General features: G+C 35.6%; 3 protein-coding genes across 4 annotated transcripts in view; all 3 read left to right on the forward strand.

The window, feature by feature from the left end:
• Positions 1-618: 618 nt before the first annotated feature.
• On the forward strand, positions 619-17,371 carry LOC136803135 (uncharacterized). Its single transcript, XM_067059885.1, has 11 exons — positions 619-1,468; positions 2,044-2,166; positions 3,298-3,463; positions 4,079-4,226; positions 6,027-6,142; positions 8,484-8,583; positions 8,689-8,921; positions 10,392-10,589; positions 13,748-13,774; positions 14,945-15,049; positions 15,799-17,371. Exons 1-11 carry the CDS (start codon positions 689-691, stop codon positions 15,999-16,001), a joined length of 2,199 nt encoding a protein of 732 aa, XP_066915986.1. The 5' UTR covers positions 619-688; the 3' UTR covers positions 16,002-17,371.
• LOC136803136 (uncharacterized) lies at positions 10,596-13,659 on the forward strand. 2 transcript variants are annotated; one of them, XR_010846094.1, is made up of 2 exons: positions 10,596-13,140; positions 13,278-13,659. XR_010846094.1 is itself a non-coding variant. In XM_067059886.1 (2 exons), the coding sequence occupies exon 2, from the start codon at positions 11,893-11,895 to the stop codon at positions 12,883-12,885; it is 993 nt and encodes a 330-aa protein (XP_066915987.1). In that variant the 5' UTR covers positions 10,596-11,483; positions 11,621-11,892; the 3' UTR covers positions 12,886-13,659. The 2 variants fall into 2 exon arrangements, 1 of the variants encoding a protein (XP_066915987.1); XM_067059886.1 differs by having other exon boundaries at positions 10,596-11,483; positions 11,621-13,659.
• A 359-nt stretch (positions 17,372-17,730) lies between the features above and the next one.
• Positions 17,731-24,737, forward strand: part of LOC136803139 (translation initiation factor eIF2B subunit gamma-like) — a gene marked incomplete in the record, with an annotated part of 19,824 nt that continues 12,817 nt past the window's right edge. The window contains 5 exon segments of the mRNA XM_067059888.1: positions 17,731-18,034; positions 18,777-18,934; positions 20,559-20,739; positions 22,762-22,873; positions 23,591-23,680. Of these exon segments, the coding sequence (XP_066915989.1) occupies positions 17,881-18,034; positions 18,777-18,934; positions 20,559-20,739; positions 22,762-22,873; positions 23,591-23,680 (695 nt within the window).

The following is a 24,737-nucleotide window of genomic DNA, read 5'->3' on the forward strand; positions in this document are numbered from 1 at the left end:
GTAGAAAGATGACAGATGTTTTGGACTTTCTAGTGTGGGCACTTGTATTGCAAACTATTCTGTCTTTCGTATTCATATATCCCATTTTAAGTTTCTACTAGAAAATCTGAAGTAATTCTGATTGTTAAAAGGATGTGACCAACAATTTTATTTTATTTTTTGATTTTATGAACTTCGGGAGATTCTTCCTATCATCAGTATTTAGTATCATTTCTGATTATATCGATTTTCTCATACTATTTTCTTGATTTATGATTTCAAGTTATTTCTTATATGGTATAGAAAGTCGGGGAGCGCCGCCTCTTATGCTGGCAAAGCTAAATTAAAACAAAAGAATTTCCCAAAATGTGCGCTCACGTGGCGGGGATGAGGAGAAATTTGTTCCTTCTTTTTGTTTAAAAATGTTATGTATAATAAACAAATGGGTAGGAGATATGTTGAATGATGCACTTTTAATGTTTTACTATTTTCTTGTTTTTTAGAGTTGAGAAATATAGAGAATTTCGAAAATATAATAGCTAGTACAGGAATCAATGATTAAACTTGTCCGTTCGACAGCTTTATCTTATTTTGTTGCAAATGGTAGGAGATACGTTAAATGATGCCCTTTAATGTTTTACTATTTTCTTGTTTTTTAGAGTCGAGAAATATAGAGAATCTCGAAAAATATAATACTGCACAGGAATCAATGATTAAACTTGTCCGTTCGACAATTTTATCTTATTTTGTTTTATTTTTGGTATTTGTTAACTCTCAAAATGAAGACAATTTTGTCATCGAGTCCCCTGTTGAAGATGCACTTCGGGTGGAACAGAAAATCAACGAGCTGCCTACAGGCCACATGAAGCAACTGGGTGAACATGGAAAGGCTATCGAAGGAGTTATCACAGAGCTAGATTATATGATCGGTGGTAAAGACTTTTACGAGAAATTCGCACGCAAACGAAAACCTGTCATCTTTCGTGGTGTAACTCGTAAATGGAAATCAACTCGATACTGGAATAACGAAACCTATTTATTAGAAAATTACGCGGATGTTGTTTTCGATGTTGAAACAGGGAAAGTTTACGATAACGCTTTAAATACTCGTAAAACGATGGATATGAAGGAATTCTTAACAGAGTATAAGAACCACACCCTGTACTTAGATTCCCCTTTCCCACACACTCCAATGATGCAAGACATTGAACTACCCCTTATGATGCAATGCGAAGGTAGACATGACAAATTCACAAGCATGCATTTGTTATTCTCAAACGGTAACACCAGCTCCCCACTACATCATGATGGTTATGAGAACTTTTTATCTTCGTTTTCTGGTGTCAAGGTGGTATATATTATCGAACCAAAGTATGGTAAAGGACTTTATGTTGAATTTGTGGAAGACTTTCCTGGATTGTCTCCTATAAATCCTCAAGGTGTCGATTTGGTCAAGTTCCCACTTTTCAAGGATGTCCCCTTTCATAAGGTATAATTAATCTTTATCGTTTTTTATAATAAGATTATTAGTTTGTTCAAGCGTCGGTAACGTGAAGGTAGAGCATCCAGCTACGGTGCGCAAGATCGTAGGTTCGAACCTCAGCTGATGGTCTTACAAAACATTCCAAAACGGTACTTGAAGCTTGCTTGATGCTTAGGAATCAAGAGAAGGACTATTAAAGTAATCCAGGGTAAGAGTGGCGTCTTCCCCTACCTTCAGGGCGACAACTTTAGATAAGGGAGTCTTCAGGTCGCCCTCAACTGGGATCACAAACTTACGTTAGTACTAGTAAAAGTCAGGTTTGAACCATGGAGAACGTTCCTTAGACTTCTGTATTATACATTTTGAATGTGTACTCTTAGGATCCAAATATAAGGGGGAGGGGGGTTGAATAAACAGAGGTGTTGGAAAATTTTCGAAATTTTAATAAACGAGGGGGTCCTAATAAGGTCCAGGGGGTCGGAAAATTTTTGAAAACTTAACAAGCGGGGGGGGGGTGTTTATTTGGAACCTAAGAGTACTTTTTTCTTCGTTTTGATGTTTATTCTTTTCATTTGGTACAGGTGGTGATCAATCCTGGTGATATGCTGTACATCCCACAATACTGGTACCATCAAGTTCGTTCATATAAAACACCTAACATCGCAACTGCCATGTGGTTCTCTCTTTTCACCATACCCGATGCTGTAAGTCTGTCTGTTTGTCTGTCTGTATGCCTGTCTATCTTGTTTGAGAGAGAGAAAGAGTTATTCTTCCTAAGCAAAAGAAACTGGCCTACAATCACGATCGAAATATATTGAGATTTTAGTGTATTTTAACGTTTTTCAGTTCTGGCGAGAATTGCTCTTTTAGTACTTGTTTCATTGAATATTTCGATTTTGGAGATGTTCGATGGCCCAAGCCTTATTGCAACTATTTTGAGCTTTTAAATCCGGAGATTCTAAGGTTTTATAAGTCTCATGTTAAAACTCAGATTTAAAACTCTACTTTCCAACTGTAGCTTAACGCGCTTAAAAATCATTTGAGGTATTTAAAATTTCGCAGGGAAATCTCCTCTGTATCAAATATTTTGTCCATCACTGTATAAGGTTTATGGGAAGAAAATTTTTGCTGAGTTGGCTAAAATCCTTCTTTAGGCTCCAATGAAGATCATTGTGAGACCCACCATTTGCTGGTCCGCTGCCAATTAGACATTTGGTGATGGCGACATCAATTTTCTGATCATCATCAATTTGAATTTTTCTATGAGCTCGTAAATGTTAAGGAGTTTCGCTCGCTTAAGGAGCGATGACCAAGTGGTCAAATGAGTCAACATCTCAAATCACGAATCCCCACGCCATCCAACTCCGTTCAATAACATACCGTAGTTACTGTTTGTCCGAGTTTTAATCCCATCTTCCTTTGCATTGATTTCTTTTGCAAGTCAATTAAACTTATTGATGACAATACAAAAGTAATAGCTTGCACGCATTACTACGAATCAAGATGAAAAGGATTGTGGGATTGTGGGTCAAATGTTAAAAGAAATAATTATGACGTTTGCATAGCGGTGTGCGATTCTTAGAAAACTAGCCATCTGATCGTGGATCCTATGAAAACAACCGAAATACTGCCTAAAATTCCTAGATTGGGCTTTTCCAGAAAAAACCCCCCGGACAACCCAGATTACCCCGGACAGAGCAAATTTTGATGATTTTTTGCTACCCCACGGACAATATATCCTCCACATGTACGGACATTTTCTTGAAGAGCCCATTTCTGAGTTATCTTACGTGAAATATCTTACCTTTGAATACCAAGCTTACAATATTTTTCAGGAAGAGTTCGGATACCGTGACGTTTTAAACATTGCCGACAAATTTGCAGTAGGCGTTGAAAATTCACCACCAACACTGGACTGTCTACACCAGAATCGTCCCTTGAAACAAATCAACAAAGAAACTGATTTAAGAGAATTTCCAGAGGCACCCGTAAATGACCAAGGTATTATATACAATAGAGTCTTTAACTTGAACCTCTATAATTCGAATGACTCCTTTATCTCGAACAAGTTTTTTAGTTCCTTCAGTTAATAATCCCCTATAAACCTTACTCCATAACTCGAAATTCCCTTAACTCAACTCAACTCAAACAAATTTGTGTTCCTGGTTGAAACTAGTTATTAAGACTCTACTGTACTGCCGAAAGATGTTTGAGATTTTTAGCATCCGCTGACGTAGCTCTTCATCCGTTGACGGAAAAAAAGTCCACGGCGACGAAAACCCGTTCGCTTTTGGCGATGGCTCCAGCGACGGACTTGGTCGTCAAGACTGTCTTCTGTTCTCGTTTTGATTGGCTTTGCTCGAGAAATTAATTATTCTTTACGTATTGTCTTTTGGGAATTCTCTATATGACGTCAAAAAGACAAAGAATGTTTCTAAATGTTTGATAAATGAGACAAAAACTTTATAATTGTATTTTAGTATTTTAAAAGTTATCTTCCATTAAAAAGCTAAAAAGTGCACACTCAGAGTCCCGTGCTTACGCACTAATCATATGTACAGTATTGATTGAAAAAATTGAAATTCGACGTAAAAACTTTTTAATTGTATTTTACAGAGCAGGAGATAAACGGCGTGACGCTGAGAGAAGAAGTAGGCGACGGGCAACCAACCATCTTTGCTGGTTCTGACGATACTTTCATCTATGCTGTGGATATGCTTACTGGTGATCTCAAATGGAAAGTCAAAACCAAAAAGGATACAGGGTGATTTTACCTTAGCCCTTTGTGCACGCTGTTTTTTTTTTTGAAAAAGTTGAAATTTTTCTAATTTTTTTTTTGGAACATAAAACTTTGAAGTGCCATAAAAACTTGTAGCTTATGATTTAGAAGATGGTTTTGGTACCATTAGAAAGCTATTTGTATACTCTTTCTAAAAGCATTCGGTTTATGCCCCTTTAAATCAAGTGGTCAGTCAGACATAGTTTCAGCCCCCTACATTTTGGGTTTTGATGAACCAAAAGCAAGGGGGGTGTTAAAAGTATGACTTTCCTAAGGGGGGGTTGCCAGTTAAGGGGGGTCTTCTTACCTAAGGTTGGGTCTTCTTAGATAAGGGGATCTTCCTTGAATTATGACTCTATGAATTATGAATCGTTCCATTTATACTGATTTTCTAAGGGGGGGGTGTGAAATTTGAAATGAATTTCCTAACGGGGGTAAGCACTTAAGGGGGGGTTAGCACTTAAGGAGGGTCTTCTTACCTAAGGGGGGAGGGGGTCTTGACCCCTCTAGAAACTATGCCTCAGGAGCTATGGCTTCAAGTTTGAAACTCAGTATTTTGGCTTGTTTTGGATGCATATGCGCTTCCCTCGTGGTCTAAGGGTTGAATGGATTCTATTACGCCTGGACTATTAATTATCGCGATGTTTGCGAAATTTAGCTTGCGAAACATTTGAAATTTAAATATTGGGTAAAACTCCTCATCACGTCTAATTTTCAGTGAAAGATAGGGTGATTTTTCGGAATCTTGTCTACGCGAAGAATTAAAAAAGTTGTCAATCTGCGAAAGCACGCGAATTGAATACAAGAAGAACTTAAAATCTTAAATATTTTCATTTTGAAGAATTGGTGCAAAAAAGTGAAACATGGAAAAGTTTCATTTTTTATTGGTTTAATAAAAATAGGGGATTTGGAAAACTTTCTATGTTTGTTTTTTTGTAACTATGGGCGAGCACCCCGTTGTTAAGAAAGATGTTGGCGAAAATCAATCCACTCCACTCCACTCAAGTGAAATTCCTAATCAATAGAGTGCGAATGATGTTTTAGTCTCACAATCAACGCCGTCGAAAAAAAAACTCGAAACATTTAAGGGCTACTTAGACTACACAATATATTGACGAACAATATTCGACAATATGGTTTGCGGACCGTAATGTACGAAGTAAACAACTGGTACTCTATTATAAAAAGGAATTTTCTTTCTGTAAACAATCCCCCTTTATTGTTGGAATATTGCAAATCGAGCTGACAATATATTGCGGACACCTTTTTAATATATTGCCGACATTCAGCAATATATCATCAATATATTGCCCGACAATATATTGTGTAGTGTATGTAGCCCTTTAGTGTATTTCTATTAGCATTTAATCCAGACGTGTACAAAGTTCTTCCATCTCAGCAGCGAGATACAAAAAGAAGCTTTTACGTCTCCAAATTCAATAAAATTGTATCAAACTTGAATAATTTTGCTTAATTCACATTTTTTATAAGAACATGCAAAATTTTTGAGGCCTTCGGATGTTCTTAATTTTTTGAGTCCACAAATCCTTAAAATGTTCTCAACATGTTCTTATTTTGACCATTTTGTAAATATTTTTGACCATTTTCCTAAGAAATAGGGTGTTTTCGAGTCCACAAAGCCTTGAAATATTCTTAACTTCATATTTTGGCCAACGAAGCCTTATGTTCTGATATAGTTTATTCTTATAAAAAACGTGTTTGTCTTAAAGTCCATTTGCTTTGACCACTGATTGAAGTATAAAACCAGGAACATCTTGTTTGTAGATCAACATGTCTTTTCAACCAAGATAACACGCTTGTTTATTGTGGTGCTGATGACGGTTACCTGCGCGCAATGTTTGTCCAGAACGGAACAGTATACTGGCAATATCAAACATCAGGTAATTATGTTAATTATGCTGTTTCTCAATCCCGGCCAACCAAAATCTTTTGGTCTTGGTATTTCAGAAAGCTGCACCCTAGTGGTAGCACTACTCGATGTAGTCTGTCTCAATATAATTTGCAGCGGAGACAAAAAAGTCTGTAACTTTTGATAGAATTTGAAGTAGAAAGCGGTTCTGTGCTTGTTAAAAAGATAATTTGGAGTGGAATATTATCAAAATAGAAAAAAAATCAAAAAATGGAAAAAAGAAGATGAAAAATAAAGAAGAAGAAAATCAACTTGTATATGTAGAATAATGCTATGATCTTTAATTTTTTTTATCAGAAATTCTTTAATCTTAGAACGTCATGAATGCGAAAAAAAAGTGAAAAAATATTCATTCAGTCAAATAATACAGCTTAAAACTTTGCCCTGGTCGACTTCAAAAAGGGCTATTTTTTTATTGTTTTTGAAGTCAATCAGTGATAAACTTTCGACTATTATATCTTTTGATGGAAATTTTTTTCACATTAATGATGTTCTAAGATCACAGACTCACTCATGTTAAAATGATAGTTATAGCACAATTATTGAAAAAGTTGTTTTTCTTCTTCTTCATTTTCAATCTTCATTTTCCGATCTTTTTTGAGTTTTTTTATGATAATATCCCACTCCTGTTTATCTTTTCAACAAACACAAATTCGCTATATCTAATTCGAATTCTATCAAAAGTTACAGCCTTTTTTGTCTTTGCTATAATTATATTGAGACACTTTAGGTTCAAATGCACTGAGAGCGCTAGATCTACTTTTCTATGAATATTTTTTTAATGTCGGGCATTGTTGTAAACATTTCATTGAAATGAAACTACGTATACCAAATAACACCATTTTCCTAATAAACTCTGGTATAGCTGGTATAATATAGTCTAGGGCAGTGTTTATAATAAGGGTCAGTAATTTTCCTCTGTGCACAGCATTTACTCAAAACTTGGTGGATATTTTTGACATAACTTCTACAGAATTGATTTTTTTTGAAAACTCCCATTCCTTTCTAAAGTACACTATAACCGTGCTTCAGAATTTTTGAAAATCTCGTCTTTGATTACGAAATTGACCCTGTTTTACTTTTAAGTAATTTTAAGAGGAAATAAGTCACATTTTTCTCAGTGAATGTCGACCCTGTCCTGTTCAAGACTATTTTTTGGACCTACCTCCGGGTACCCCGGTGGAGGTCCTTTAAATTAACCCATGTCCGTCCGTCCGTTCGTTCGTTCGTCTGTTGCCAGCTTTTCTCGGGATTGGCTCATTAGTTTTTTCTGATTTTTTGCACAATGATGCAAAATGGCAATGCCCAAAATGTGACGGAGCCCGAATTTCGGAAAAAAATTTTGTCCGGCCGAAAATGCCGGAAATATCCCGGAAAAACTGGTTTTTTGGCACTTTCTCGAGATTTTATCATTAGTTTTTTCTGATTTTTTGCTCAAAGATGCGTATTAACAATGCCCAAAACATGGCCGAGTCCGATTTTTGAGAAAAAATTTTTTCCGGCCGAAAATGCCGGAAATATGCCGGAAATCACTGTTTTTCTGGATTTTCATTGGACTTTTTCCTTATAATTGGTTGTTTTTTCATTCAAAAAAATTATTAATAGCAATGCCCACCATCAATTATGTTCCAATTTTCAATGAAATTGATTTTTGAAGCCGGAACTATTCAAAAATCGCCGGAACAACCTATTTTCGCCGGAAAGACAGTATTTCTTGAATTTCTTGAGCTGTACTTTATATTTTTTTATGAAATTTTGCACACTGATGCAAAATGACAATACCTAAAATGTGACGGAACCCGATTTTCGAAAAACATTTTATTCCGGCCGAAAATGCCGGAAATATGCTGGAAAAACCGGTTTTTTGACATTTTCTCGAATTTTCATCCTTATTTTTCTCTGATTTTTTGCAGAATGATGCGTATTCGCAATGTTCAAAACATGACCGAGTTCGATTTTTGAGAAAATGTTTTTTCCGGCCAAAAAAGCTGGAAATTTCCGTTTTTGCAGATTTTCATTGGATTTTTTCCTTTCATGTGTTTGTTTTTTTCAAACAAAAACATCATTTATAAGAATGTCCACGATTAAGCATGGTTCAATTTTCAATGAAACTGATTTTGGTACAGGAACTTTCTAAAAATCGCCAGAACAGCCGAGAATCGCTGGATTCCATGAATTTCTCGAGTTGCTCTCGTATTATTCTGCATTTTCATACTATTGTTCTCATTTTTCAATTGTCTTATTACATCAATCTTCAGGTAGGTCCATTCAGCATGTAGCTTGTTTCATATATTTTTTTCTTTGTTCCTCAGGAGCTATCATCTCATCAGTGAAAATGGACGATGATGGTAACTTATACTTTGGCTGTCTAGATCACTACATGTACTCCATCAACAAGAAAGGTGAAAAAAGGTAAAGTGACTCTAATGCATCTCCTTTTTCAGCAAATAATTCACTTGCTTTTTCTTTCCCTTATCATAGCTTTCTAGGCTCTAAACTTCTAAAATTTATTTATAGATGGCGCAGGTTTCTGGGCAACCAAGTCTGGACTACATCGTTGTTGATACCTGAAATAGATCTTCTCCTAGTTGGAACAAAAGTTGAATCGGCGAATGACACGCGGGCGAACGCGTTCGCTTTGGAAATGACGACGGGTAATTTTGTATGGCGTTTTAAGACGGATGGTGGATTAATTGCTTCACCTCGATTGAGTCCAGTTGATGCTACTGTCTACCTTTGCAGCACTCAAGGTGGGTATGATCCAAAGATATAATATTCCTTTTAACACTAGATAGACTAAATGCTCACAGATTTCCCTTAGAAGCGTGTCAAGTTTTGAAGTCGACTAGTCCGCCATGACTAGTCTAGAGCTAGACTACTAATTAACATCAGCTTTCCTCAAAAACTTCTTTTACAGTGGTAGAAAAAACCTACCTAGAAGTTTGTTTACTTTTCGAGTGTTTGAATTAGTATCACTATTCCAACTTCCCGTACGGCTTTTTTTCTTCTTTTTGACTTTGAAACAGTTTTGCTCCTGTGTTTAAAGAATAGTGGTCTGGAAATCAATACTAGCCATGTTGCTTTATAATTTTTCATAGATTGAAAACGCTGTTGAACGATCAGTGCTTATTTATAAATTTTTTACTCACAGCCAAATTACATTAAATTAAATTAGATAGCTTTTACTCTAGCTAAATTTCGTTCAATAATAAGTTGAAAAGCTTAAGCTTAAGTAAGTGATAGTTATCGCACTGTACCGAGTTCTGAGGAGGCGCCTAAAACTGCTTCTAAAGACCACTTGCGCGCGCTTCGATCGCACTTTTTCGAGCAAAGCTACCACGCTATTGGTCAAAAGAAAAATGGAGCAATTCCATTGGCGCGATCTGACGTAACGGTTGAAAAAATGTGTTCAACTTTTTTTTCGAGCACGCGCTACATTTTTATGACGTCATCTTTTTTTTCCAAGCAAAAAGGATTGAAGCCAAAAGGAACGATCACAGTGCGCGCATTGCTTTTTTAGCCATTAAATTAGCAGTTTTTAATCAAAAACGAAAAGTATCTTGCTTTCTAATAAAGGGCGCGCGGGAAAATACTAACTAACGAGAATCACCATCCGATTTTACCTAGATTTTGCTCGATCAACCAACCTACTGATTTCTGAGTATAAAAATGTACAAAATACCGTTTAGGTTGGACACGATCAGGTATTTTTTTATGTTTAAAGTATAGATAGATAGATATAGATGGATATACCCTCCGATTCATTGGAATGGGTTCTACCCACGATGGAGTAGGAATCACAGCGCAAACAGACATTGAAAGCCTGCAGATGCGAGCTGCCGAGCCATGGTGTATACCACGACACTCGAACTACACGGGAGAACGGATGTCCTCGCAGGTGTAGAACCTCCTACTCTCTCAGGTGCCTGATAAACGGGGGGGGGTACAAATAAACGTGGGGCTTGGAATTTTTTCAGAATTTTAATAAACGTAGAGGTCCTAATAAGGTCCGTGGGGGCTGGAAAATTTTCGAAAAATTAATAAGCGTGGGGCACGTTTATTAAGCACCTGAGAGTAAGTGTCTCAGCACACCACAATGTCTGTCAATGTTTAAAGTATAAAATACGGAAAATATCGCTTCTCCTTTAGCCAATCAGATTGTAGAAATTTTTTGGGCCGAAAACGGAAAATAATGAAAAACATATTTTTAATATTCACAGGTACAATGTATGAACTTGACCTTCTTGAAGGGAAGCCATCATGGACCACCTCTCTACAGACTTCAGTTGATGAAGTGTTTTGGTCTACGCCTACGTTTAGTGCTGAAGGCCTCTTATTTGTGCTCACTGGTGGTGGAAACCTTGTTGCCATAGATACGTCAACCAAAGAAACAAAATGGTCCTTGGATCTTCATGGGAGTGAGAAACTTGTTTACTATTTAAAAGTGTCTTTGCGTACAATCATCTGAACTTTTTAAGAGGCAAAGTCAAACTGTTCTTTTTCTCCTGTTAAAACTCGAAAAAACGTAGTAATAGACGGCAGTAATCACAGATATCGTATATAAAACAAAACAATAGATAGAGCAACTCCGCCTCTTGCTTAGGCAAAATTGGGCTTTTCCAGAAATAGTCCGTGCCCCTGTTGAGGATATCGGATATCCAGGAAAATGACGATTTTTGATCAAAAGTGGATATCCAGGAGGTTAAATATCTACAAGGGAGTAGATATCCAGGGGGTAAAGTGTCTTTTCAAATAAAAAATACGATATCCAGGGGTAAGTATCTTTGTAAGAGAGGATATCCAGGGGGTTGTGCATATTTTTAAGAGTGGATATCCAGGGGGTCTTTACTAATAAAGTAGATATCCAGGGGGTTCGATACTTCGAAAAATCAATATCCTCAACAGTGGGAGTAAAAATCTTTTCTGGAAAAGCCCATGTGCCATCTTTACTGAGAAGATAATTTGATCCATCCAGATCAATCATGACCATTCTCTCGCTTCCCGTTGTTACTGCCGTAGGGGCAGTATTTTTCTTTGTTTTTGTAAATAGTTTGTAATTAGATATTTTTTGTTTCTTGCTTGTATTTTATTGCTAGCTTATGTCATTAGGATATTTTAATTGTTGTTTGTTTAGGGTCCCATGTGTATTGCGTGTTTTGTACGATTGTAAATGTTCTGTCCCTTGTGAGATACGTCGTATTTGTGTCGTGATTTGTGAATGTAATAAATTGTGAGCAGTCTTGTGTGTTTGTTGGAATAGAAGTATGAGAGCTGTCGTGCTAATGTTAGAGGTGTTCGCCCACAGTGTTTTAGTAAGTGTTTATTTGTATCCTTTGTATATATTTCTTACTTAACTTTGTCCTTGTATTCTAGTCTAGTACTTTTACTTGTACTGTTTTCTTGTGTTATTTTGCTATATTTAAGACTTTGTACTTGTGTTTATTTATAGCCGTTCAATATGTGAAAGAGAACGCGTCAAAACCATATGGGTTTATCCTTGCTGTCGTTCATGCCTGACAGAGTGGCCAACGGCAGTAATAGTAAAACACTTGGAACATTCGTTGCACTAAATTTGACAGCTGTTTGCAAGTTCGTTGGATCAACAGAGGAGCCATCGTTCTTTAAATCTGTTGGGATTAATTATATTTGGATGGTTTTATTCACAAAAAAGAGTGAACTTGAAACCCAATTTGTTGTACGTATGAGGTTTGTGGTCAACAAATGAAGTGTACCATGTCAAGCCTGCGTATTCAAGATTATATTGTTGAAAGAAATTACTTCTTTGAAACTATTTCAGAATCTTTAAGTGTCATCAAAAGCTTTTACAATAAAGATGATGATGAAAAGCATTTACATTTACATCGTATCTGTTACACTTGGGAATATCAAAGAATCGTTCCCATTATTAATGAATTTGAGAACGTCTATACAAAGTATCAAGATGTATTGAAGTTGATGTTATCTAAAGATCAATATGAGTTCGAGTTATCGTTTGTTAAGAAATTTATTCGTCATTCATTAGATATAATAAACCAGCCGCCTGATCATATCATGCTTGTCCTTGTGCCAATCATTCATACCGCAGAGCCTCTTGAAATTCAACGTGCTGAAAAGGTCCCACCAGTCCGTTACGAAGTTGTTTCCGAAGTCGTGGAAAAGGTAACGCGTGTTAGTGGTAGGAAGTCAGTAAGAGATGTTGAAGTATGTGAATGCCACGTGGCCGAGTCAGTTGTACCGTTGGTCCAAGAAGTTGTTGTGGTTAAAAATCCGATGGTGGTTAAACTAAGCTGTATAAAAGCTGTAATTGAAATTCAAGAAGAAAACTGTAGCTGTGATGTAAAGTGCGAGAGTGACGTTATTTTCAATAAAGCTTATTCTCAAGATCAATTTCAAATTAGTGACAAATATTGTGATTTGTCAAAGAACTTGGGGAACAATTCAATCGCTGAAAAGGAGAGATGTTTAGAAAGTTTTGAGGAATCCATGTTTTTGAGAAAATTTTATTGTAGGATCTTTTTGCGATGGTTTTGGTGTTATTTTTTGTTTTCTGATTTTCTTTTGTTCTGTTTCGAGACTTCCGTTTGTTTATTGATTGGTTCAATGAAGCGTCTCATGTGCTTGTTATTTGATTTGGTCAAGAATTTATTCTTGACGGTGGGGAGTGTTACTGCCGTAGGGGCAGTATTTTTCTTTGTTTTTGTAAATAGTTTGTAATTAGATATTTTTTGTTTCTTGCTTGTATTTTATTGCTAGCTTATGTCATTAGGATATTTTAATTGTTGTTTGTTTAGGGTCCCATGTGTATTGCGTGTTTTGTACGATTGTAAATGTTCTGTCCCTTGTGAGATACGTCGTATTTGTGTCGTGATTTGTGAATGTAATAAATTGTGAGCAGTCTTGTGTGTTTGTTGGAATAGAAGTATGAGAGCTGTCGTGCTAATGTTAGAGGTGTTCGCCCACAGTGTTTTAGTAAGTGTTTATTTGTATCCTTTGTATATATTTCTTACTTAACTTTGTCCTTGTATTCTAGTCTAGTACTTTTACTTGTACTGTTTTCTTGTGTTATTTTGCTATATTTAAGACTTTGTACTTGTGTTTATTTATAGCCGTTCAATATGTGAAAGAGAACGCGTCAAAACCATATGGGTTTATCCTTGCTGTCGTTCATGCCTGACAGAGTGGCCAACGGCAGTAATACCCGTCATGTCAGTTGTTTTGTTTTAATTGAAAAAAAATGCCGGTACCGAATTCTAGTCTACTACTGTAGTCTACTCGTAGATTTATAAAAGCCCGAAGGGCTAGATAGAGTGCTTTTGCTGAAAAGTGTGCCGAGATTAGGTAGGAAATCCTACCTACCTAAGTCACGTGAAATTACAATAGAATTTCAGCTCTTGACCAATCAGAAGCTTCGCAGGTTTGCGAAAACAATAGCAGCAATAATTTTTCCGATAGCCCGACATCTAGCCCTTCGGGCTTATAAATCTATGAGGCTACTCAACAAAGATTGATTGTTTTAGTGTTTTAGTAATTTGTTTACTCCAAGTATTCATAAATGTTTTCTTCTGCTGCTTTTCAGGTAAACTAAAAGACGATACAAAGGAAGGTATAATGCAATATTTATTTTCTCAATATCTTGATGCTTCTCCAAATTCCAGCGAGCATCTCGACTCTTCTCTATCTTAGGGCAATTTTCGACTATTTAGGCTCTTACAAAAAAAACTCATGTATAGGGGGGTTGAATAATATCCATTTTTTTTCTCAATGATCTTTCACGTGTTTTACCGCTGGAAAGCATCAAATTGGATAGGATACCCATAATTATAGGATGGTGAAAATTAGACCTGGACATGCACATGAAGGTTTTTCAAAAAATTTTCACAAATTTTGGGATACCCATGGTATATCCTCCACACACAGTGAATGAATTTTTTTTCTGGAAGAGCCCTTTCCAGAAAAAATCACCTTTCATGTTGACCAGTAGAATACCATTCCATTTATCATTCAAACTGTCCTTTGATTAAAGGTTTTGTTTTTAAATAAGAGTGATATCGTTTGCTTACTCATCAATTTTGATTCACAAGCTTTTTAACATTGGATTGACACGGATGTGGAGCAAGATTGGTCAGAAAGAGAATAGATCATCATAATACATCAGCATAATGTAACAAAAGGCAGACACTGTCCTGATATGAAACATTTGTCTGATATAAAACGGAAACACTTATGTAAAAAGAAAACCTTTAAGGACTGAAACTCTCCTAATCCCTTAACTTTTGGCCAATTGGTATTATTAAGTAAGAAATGTTGCGAAACAAATATTTGGCAAATTATTATACACCGTTCACTATCATGTGGTTTTCTTTACAAACACTCAATTTTCATTGTTGTTTTTTATATAATACATGTTTTTTATTATCAGAACAAACTGTATAAGAACATGGCTTCCATGGCCAAAATATTAAGATCGAGTTAAGAACATTTTAAGGCTTCGCGGACTCTAAAACACCCAATTTCTTAGGAAATTGCACAAAAATATTCACAAAATGGTGAAAATAAGAAGGTTTTGTTTTTACATAAGGGTTCCTTTATATCATATAAGACACATGTTTCATATCAGGGCAGTGTCTGCCTATTTAAAAAGTGTCTTATTTAAAAACAAAACATTTAAAAAACTCAAAACCTTAAGAACATATACGAAGGCTTGAAAGATTTTGAATGTTCTTAAAAAAAAACGCATATTATAATGTGTTATATATTTTATGATATCTTCCAGACGACAGAGGGAGTAATTCAAGTCCACATTATTCAGAAGTTGATAACATATTATACGTGGGAGCTGGATTTGGTGTTGTTTTCGCTATTAACCCTGATAATGGAGGTATTTATTTCTTCCATTTTATATTTCCTTGAGATGGAGGATGAATCAATCTTCTTTACAGATCTGTAAAGTCCGCGAAGGGCTAGATAGGCAACTTTAAGCTTTCTCCAGCAAAAAAAAGTGAAGCAAAAATTTGACTTTTTAAATTTCGTTCCGATGGATAGGATCTAGTATTTTAATTGTTTTCGGGGCGCGAGGTCAAAAAAGTAGGCGGCAAACGCTATTTCGCATCTCTCAAACCAGTGAAATTGCTTGTTGTCACGTGATTTCTTTGGTAGGAAATCCTACCAAACTTGTTTCACTTTTCGATAAAGGCCGCAAATCTAGCCCTTCGGGCTATGATAAATCATTGGAGGAAAGGTATCGTCAGTCAGGGTAACTTTCATAAGCCTTCAGATTGCAATTTTTTCTGTTCCTTGATTTATCTGCAAGTCAGAAACATAATATCTTTGCATTCAAACTTGCAAACCAGAAGAGTTTACTGTTTGGAGGCTATGTAGGTTACCCCTCCTTTATGAAAGTAACCCAAATTTCGGTAATCGGAGAATAATCTTTAAAGAGCCACTTTTTCACACTAGCAATTTTTCTCACACTAGCAACTTTTCTCACACTAGCAACTTTCTCACACTAGCAACTTTCTCACACTAGCAACTTTTCTCGCACTAGTAACTTTTCTCACACCAGCGTTTAAAGTGTTGTCTCTCTTTTTCCAACTTTCAACAATTCTCTCTCGGTTTTTTCTTCTCAAGAAATTGAATGGCAACAACGTGTTGGCACCGGCATTTTCTTCAGCTCGCCCCGGTTATCTAAAGATGGTATCCTGTTCATTGGCACAACTGATGGCTTTTTGGTTGCCATGGATACAAAACAAAATGGTAGCATTTTATGGAAACTGGAAACTGGAGGCCCATTTGTGGGTACAGCTTTGATAACCAAGGGGTTTGAGTTCTAGAAAATTGTTTGTTTTTGATAAATCCCTTTATGTAAGTATGCTCAGCTCGTTTTAAAATAAGATTTTAAAACGCTTTGTTTAATCCACATCTCTACATGTTTTTTATAAGCATATCTAGGATCAGATATGGCAAAAATGAGCCTACATTTTTGCTGGGATTTTACGGATTTTCGAAATTTCACTAAAATTTCACTTAGGATAAAAGGAAATTTTTCAGCCTTGTCAGTCTCTCCATCTAAGCATCTTCGAGCTAGATTTTTGATTTTGGTATGCTTATAAAGAAAAAACATGTATCTTACAGCGTTTTGGATCTTGTTTCAGAATAGGTATTAGTTATCTTTTAGAAGCCTTGTAGAAGGTAGATAATTGTTCTATAATGTTTAATCGTGGTAACATTAGGTTAATTATGACTCCCCAAACGATTTGTAGTACACAAAAGTCCGAACGGCCAAAAACGGCTAAAAGACTGGCTTTAATTTTCTAGCAGCCCAACATTTACAAAGATTGGTTTCCAATTGAACGAAAGAATTTTTGGAAAGTTTGCTTAAGATTCGAAAATAACGAAAAAAATAAGTTATTTTGCAGAATGTTCTCTTATTTGCATTCAAGCGAGTAAAAAAGTAATTCGGCTCGATCCTGAATATATCGTCGCGAGCTCTACTTTTGTAGCGTAATCTTACATTTTAGATCGTTCATTAGTTTAAAAGTACTTTAGAAAATAGTATTGTATAATATGAAGCATTTTTTTTTTTTATTTAAATTTTTACTTTCACGCACTCTGACTTGTTTTCAAAAGAATCATAAACTGATGCCCGATAATTTGGAAGCTTTGTAGCGATCCTTATCTGATATTCCGATGGCAGATTGGCGGCCGCCCACGCTAAAGCTCTAAAGGAGCGGGCTAATTTCCCATCGGAGAAGAATGATAGTCGGCCTTTGATGTGCCCCCAGTCGGGTTCAATAGCCCTTGCGCGTAAACCTATAAATATTTCGGCTGGACCCGCCAATCTCCGAAAAAGAGGGCTTGGTTACCAGACCTCCCGCTGCTATATTCTTGACGCGGTCTCGTAAAATCCCGTAATCTAAACCTTCCAGATGTTGAAAATTTTCCCGAGCTTCAGAGCTTAAGCGTGTCGAATGAAAATTTCACCATCTGGGTGCCAGATAATAGCGATCCTCTCACGCCCCGCTTTTACGACATTTTTATTGCAACCCTACACATTTTTGACCAACTTATATTTTTATTACTTTAGATTGTATATATTTTTTTATTTTTTTAGAGAATTTGTGTTTATTATGTTTTTAAGTTATTTTGAAATAATCTTCATATTCATATTGTATGATATTATGAATCTATAAGAGAAATAATATCCCTTAGAACCAGTGATGATCTGGTGATAAATCCCCTCTTTCCTTGATCTAGTTCACTAGCGAGCTTAGACTTATAAAAATCAACAGTTGAATTTCCTTTAGCCTTTGTTTATGTCATGGTTTATGTTATCTACAGGCTAAATGAAAAGCACTGTAGACTAAAGAATTTACGCATAATTTCCGTTCTATAAGCAAAGCTTGTTATTACATTTACTCATTCATATCCTTCTCCCGAAATTTAGCGCAAATCTTTCAGTAATCACTTTCTCGCCTCGTTAGTGTAGGGATTTTACTATAAACATAACGAAAACTCTTTTTTGGTGTCTAAGAAGATTAAATTTCACCTTCCTTTTTTTCTTTTTAGAGAAAAATAAAACCAAATTAAGCAAAATTAAAGACAGCTCATTACAATAAATTCAAGTACTGGATTTTGGGTTGACAGAAAACTCGACGATTTTAGTTTGAAAGACAATCCGGACACAATTCGAAATTGAGTATAAAAGACAACATGGTTTTGGAGCTTCAACCTGTTATCCTAGCTGGTGGTGAGGGATCTAAACTTTTCCCGTTGACTGATACAATACCAAAATGTCTTCTCCCAGTTGGCAATAAACCTATGATATGGTACCCGGTTCAATTTCTAGAAAAATACGGCTTTCAAGGTTTGTGTTTTCACTTACGTTTTTTTTATACAGATAACGCTTATTTATAAGCTTATAAGCATACGAAGGCTAAGATTTGCAGATTTTCTATGAATAGCAAAAGCATACACGCTTTTTTCTTATAGGAATGGTGTAAATCCATTTCTTCATGGATATTCTTAACTTTTTTGAGGAAATTACCCTAAAGTATTCTTATAGTATTCTTAGATTAGGATCCTAATTAAGTTTCAAGCATAAAATGGCATTTTTGTGAAAGGAGGGAGCCTTACTTGGGGGTAATTTAGAATTTATAATTGAAAATGCTCTAAAAATGGCATTCTTAGCTTGAGTAGAAAAACTCCGTGATGGTGATATTCTTAGCATTATTCTTAATTTTTTAGCCATTTTCATCATGAACATTCTTATAAAGTGTGTATATGCCAGTCTGAAATGTATTTCAAAGTTGGCAATTTTTTTCTGTTCTAGCACACAGTGCGGTATTTAAAAATATACTCTCCTTTGCTTCAAAAAGGTTTTTAAGTGGTCAAGTAAAAAAGAAGACATAATGCGAACCGGATATAGGGGTAGACACGTAATGAACATTTAATTGCCCGTTAGTTAGTTAGTTTAGGTTCCTTTTTGTCCATTAAAGCTGAGATATTTCGACCAGTCAAATTATTCAAAACATATTCGTCCTCCATTCACAAGTAGGCTAATAAAAAACAGAGAGGATGTAATTGCATTTTTGTATTGTTTCCTTTAGACTTCATGGTGATTGTGCGCAAAGCATCAGCGGAGAAGATCCATGAAGCATTGCGAACACATTGTCAAGAAAGTTCCAAATTTCAGATGATTTGTATCGATGATGACGAAGACATTGGAACAGCAGAAGCAATGGTTTTGATCAAAGATAAAACCAAGGTATACAGTGTGTCCAAAAAAAAGTATAAAGTGAAATCTTCAAAACTCATCATCTAAACTGGGCTTTAGAATAATGGGCTTTTCCAGAAAAAAAACCGTGCACCCCCTGTTGAGGATGTCCAACCTTTTATGACCTACCCCCTTGGAATTCCAGGCACTTTTAGGATCATAACCCTCTGGAATTCCAAATGTTTACAAATTTTCAATCATTACCCTAGGGATTCCGCTTTTTTGACGGATTTTCGTCTACCCTTATGGAATTCAATTTCAAACCTTACCCTCTAGGAACGGAACAACCCTCAACAGGGGGTGCACGATTTTTTTTCTGCGGGAAAAACCCAATTGAAATGAGATTAAAAATTTCTGTTCAATCAATAGATATTCAATTAATAAGATGATATTGAATAAGTTTTGGCGATTGAAATACCTAAGGAAACAAGTCATGAACTTTCCCAAAAATTTGGGCCGACTATAAATTAGGGCCAAATTAAATGTTTATTATTAAGCTTTCCCACAGTGATCTTTCATTGGAACTTTTGTAAAATCGGGATTATTTTGGCTAAAATATCCCTTGTATCTCCTTAAGTAGTGCTCATTAAAGGATGAAATTTGGTATATAAAGTCCCCTTATAGCAATGTAAAAATAGGGAAAAAAAGTTTTTTTTATGTATCAAACTGTTCACTAGTTAATGGGCACTTTCGTTTTCGAGAGATCCCTCTATCCCGTCCTCATCCCGGTTGAGATCCCTCTAAATCGGAATCAAGATAACTCCGGATAGGAAGTGCTAGAGACTTGAAATTTTCACATAATGTACTTATACTTATCCTCTAAAGGATAAAAGAAAAAGAATGCTTTTTTATTCAGTTAATTTCCTAAAATTTGGCTAAAACAAGTAAATTTGAATCCGATTAATCCAATCAAAGATCGCCGTGTCCTTATTTTCCAGTATTTTAAGCTTTCTCCTATTTTCCATCTGCTTGTAAATTTAGAAATGGCCCAAATTTTTAGTCGGTCTTAATTATAGTCGGCGCTTAGTGACTAGATTTTGACGAGCTGACTAAAATTAGGGCCGACTAATAATTAAGGCCGACTAAGTTTTGGCCGATAAAGTGAAAAAGGTTAAAAAAGTTAAAAAGGGTTCATTATTTGAGTCCGGGATTGGTCTAAATTTGTTCTTATCTGTTTCGGTCAAAATAGATTTTCTTGTTTTTATGTGAAATTGTTATTATAATAAGGCGTGTACCTGCGTGTACCCCTATAAACCCTCGAATAAGCTATATAAACCAACTCTGATCGGATTTTGTTTTAAAGTGATCTCAAAAAAGCCAATGCAGTGCAAAAACTTTGCCTAACTTTCAACGGCACTACATCACAAGTATTAAAGGAAAAGTAGATCTAGCGCTGTATTACACTTCTATTTTGTAATGCTACCATTAATGTACCACTTTAAAAAAATATGGCTAAAAAAATGCTTAGAAACTGTTCAAAATAAGAATTTATTAGGAACACTTTTAGGCTTAAAACTCAAAAAGTTAAGAACATCCGAAGGCTTCAAAAATTTTGGATGTTCTTATGAAAAAACGTGTACTGGACCATTAATCAACTCTATATTTTTCTATTTAGACTGACTTATTGGTGGTGAGTAGTGATATGGTTACAGATCTTGCTTTACACCGGCTGGTTGATACGTATCGCACGTACGATGCTACGTTGTGCGCCGTCATGGCGAAACGTGTCGACGTACACCCTCAAGTCGAACAGACTAAATCAAATAAAAAGAGTAAAATTACAGACCCGAATGTCGGTGAGTCTAAGCTTTCTAATTCGATCTTCAAGGGGAATTGGATTTCATCGAATAAGGGAGCTTATCGAATAAGGGAGTGTCGTTTATGAGAGTTTCTTGTTGACGGGGACTTTAGATTTAATCGAATAAGGGAGCTTATCGAATAGTAGAACGTCGTTTATGAGAGTTTCTTGTTGACGGGGATTTTAAATTTCATCGAATAATGGAGCCTATCGAATAGTAGAACGTCGAATTAGAGAGCGTGAACTGTATTTGGCTTTTTTTTCGCCACGGAAAAACACGTGGTGTAATTTTCAACCAAAAATATTTTTTTCATTTCGAAGAGAAGATTATTAGTTTAATTAAGAGTGGTATCGTTTGCTTACTCATCACTTTTAATTTAAAAGCTTTTTGGACCTACCCCGGTGGGGTGGAGGTCCTATAAATTAACCCATGTTCGTTCGTTCGTTAGTTAGTGTGTTAGTTACCAGCTTTTCTCGAGATTGGCTCATTAGTTTTTTCTGATTTTTGGCACAAAGGTGCATGACCATAAACCCTCGAATGTGACGGAGCCCGATTTTCTAAAAAAAAATTTTTTAGGCAAATTTGGGCCAAAAAACGGCTTAAAAACGGGTTTTTTGGACTTTGTGAAAAATTGGATCATTAATTTTTTCTGATTTTTAGCATGAAAGTAGGGTACAATCATAGTTAAAGGATGGCTCAAGCAGATTTTTGCAAAAAAATTTTTTTGGCTCAAAAATCGTATTTTTTATCTATAAGAACCACTTTTAATAAGAATACATAAATGTTCTTAGCCATATTATATTATTTTTATTAATTTTTTTACGATGAAAATGTCACGGTGGAGGCTAATGATTTGAGTTTTCTGTAAACACTTATTATTTTTTTGGCTGAAAAACGAATCTTTATCTATAAGAATCACTATTTATGAGTATATATCAATGTTATTAGCCAAATTGTTTTTTTATTATTATTTTTTCTAACAGAAGAAAATGTCACGGTAGAGTTCGACGGTTTGAGTTTTCTGGAAACCTTATTTATTAAGCTGTGCATTTTTCTGATAGTGGTTTTTATAAAGAAAAGCGCTTAATAGCTTTTTTATTTCTTTTTCAAAAATCTTTTTCAATAGTGTTGATAGTTTCTCTCAATAGATATGCTTTCATTTTCTTTATTTTTTTGTATTTTGACCAGTTATGTCTTATGTGTTTCATTGTTTCAATGTTCACTGATTAGTTTGATAACCAGGTAGGTCCATAAAAGTATCGCTTGGATTGACACGAATGTTGAGCAAGATTGGTCAGAAAGAGGAAAAGAAAAACCTTTTTTTGCTGATATCAGCATAATATAACAATAGGCAGACACTGCTGGACACTGACCTTATCTGAAATATGTGTCTGATATGAAACGGGAACACTTATGTAAAAACCTTTAAGCCCCAAAAGGGGTAGAAAGGAATCTTCAACCCTTCTCAAGCAAGAACGAACTGACGGATTGAATTTAGCTCTTTCTTAATTTTTAAGCAGTGTATTTTCTGAAATCTGGTAATGGGTTTTACTTTCATTCTGGCGTTTTTGTGAAAACCGCGTGGGTTACGCAAATCGATTATCTAATATTCCCATGGCGAATTGGCGGCCGCCCACTCTAAAGCTCTAAAGAAGAGTGCCGATTTCCCATTGAAGAGAAATGATAGTCGGATTCAACTACCATAGTGCGTAAACATGAAAATATTTCGGTTGGACCCGCCAATCCTCGAAAACGAGGGCTGGATTACCAGGCCTCCCGCTGTAAAATCCTTGACACAGTCCGATTGCAAAATTCTGTAATATAAACTTTCCAGATGTTGAAAATTTCCCCGACCTTCAGAACTTTTAGCGTGTCGGATGAAAATTTCTGCATCTGGGTGCCAGATAAGAAAATCGAACGTTTGCTTCTATTTTGGCGGAATTTATTACTTAAAAACCTCTATAGCGATTTACTGGTCAACATCATGACATACATATCCTCAATGATTATCGATTTTAGGGACTCGCGATATCGTTTCAATCGATCCGAAAGAAAACCGTTTATTATTTTTATCGAACGAAGCAGATTTGGAACAGGAAACGATATCTTTCACTAAATCGCTACTCAAAAAGTAAGTGAAATACAGATGTTCTGTTTTAGAGCTTTCCAAAAAGAATGTCCATACGATATTAGGGTCCTCTAATTATTGTTCGTTAATTTTTGAATTTAGTTTATACACCCGCGATTTTTGCTATTTCTCGCGAAAACGTGTGAAATTTTGAAACTTTCTGTAATTCGAAATGATTCCCAGTTCCTGTCAAAAACAAATATTGTCTTCAATACGAATACTAGTAACTCTTTCATTCGAACAAAATTAGAATTTCCGTTCGAGTTCGAATTAGCAAGAGTTAACTGCAGAGACAAAAGTGAAAGTAGGAAGGATAAATTTCGAAAGATTGGAACTCTCTAGCTCGTACCTCTTTAATTCGAACTGAAGCATTAATTTCCATAGCCCTCTATGATATGAGAATTACAGTATGATTGACCAACTTGGTTGTGTAAAAAATTAACTATCGGCCATTTAAAGTGTACCTTAAAAAACCGAGTTATGTAACTCGAAAATTTAATGTGATCCTGAAATGACTGAGTTGTGTAACTCGGAAAATTAAGGTACACCTGAAAAAACTGAGTTATGACGTTAAAACTCGGGTTTTCATAACTCGGGTTTTCCAGGCCTCCTATGATATGAATCATCCTCTAATTCCAAGAAGTTTTTGTTTGTCTCTTTAAGATCGAATAAGAGAAAGATAACCTGATTTCAAATACTTTTTGCTTCCATACTTTTCAGATATCCGAAGATGAAGATACAGAGCTCTTTAGTCGACGCCCATCTATACATCATCAAAAATTGGCTTCTCAGCTATCTCGCTCAAAAACCGTGAGTACACAGAGCTATAGAGCCACAGTTTGATTGTTTCTGCGTTAAAGCCGATCTCCACTTGTGCGCGCTGCGATCGCACTTTCTCGAGCAAAGCTTCCACGCTATTGGTCAAAAGAAAAATGAAACACTTCCATTGGCGCGATCTGACGTAACGGTTGAATAAAGTTGAAATGTATTTAACTTTTTTTTCGAGCGCGCGCTACATTTTTATGACGTAATCTTTTTTCCCAGCAATAAGGATTGAAGCCAAAAGGTGCGATCGCAGCGCTCACAAGTATCCAAATAGAAGTCATGTCAGGGCCAAAATAAAGTGTTATGACTCCTAGCAGCTGAAGGCAACTATTTTTTTGTGTGTCATGGAACGACCCTGCCTTCTTATCATTTTTCCTAAAGTTGTCAACTGGCCGTGATTTTATTTTTAAGCTGCATTTGAAAAACGGCTTTTTCAATAGCATACCGTCGCGAATCTAAAAATAGACATTGATTTTAATGTTTGACTGAAATTCAATCCCATCACCCTTTGCGTTTATTACGCTTGCACGCAAATTACACTCAATTACAAAGAAAGAACAAGTAATAACTTTCACGACTTTTGAAATAAGACGAAAAGGATTGTGGGATTGAATTTCGGTCAAATGAGAGAAGTAATAATCATGACGTTTGCACGACGAAGCGCTATTGATCTGATCTTTTATCGTATACCTTCCTCTTAGTTTAATTTTAAAGTTGATGATCTCTAATTCCACGCTCTACTTTTCGAACTTTTCGATATGCTCCATTATTCCATAATACTAAAAGTCACCGTTTACTAACTCTTATACAATGTGTCCCATATAAACTATTAAGTAAAACACTTATGATTTATGCAAAATATTATGACTTGTATACTCAATATTTCAATCGCAAAAACCTATTTAATCATTTCGGGAATTGATTATCTATTGATTAAAGAGGGATTTTTATCTTACTTCAATTATTCTAAGCACAGTTTAGAAAATGAGTTTCGAGGATTTTACTTTATACCTACCAAAATGTGTCTGCTTTTTTTGGGACA

Source organism: Clytia hemisphaerica, unplaced genomic scaffold (genome assembly GCF_902728285.1).
Source record: "Clytia hemisphaerica strain Z4C2 unplaced genomic scaffold, Clytia hemisphaerica genome assembly, whole genome shotgun sequence".
NCBI lineage: Eukaryota > Metazoa > Cnidaria > Hydrozoa > Leptothecata > Clytiidae > Clytia > Clytia hemisphaerica.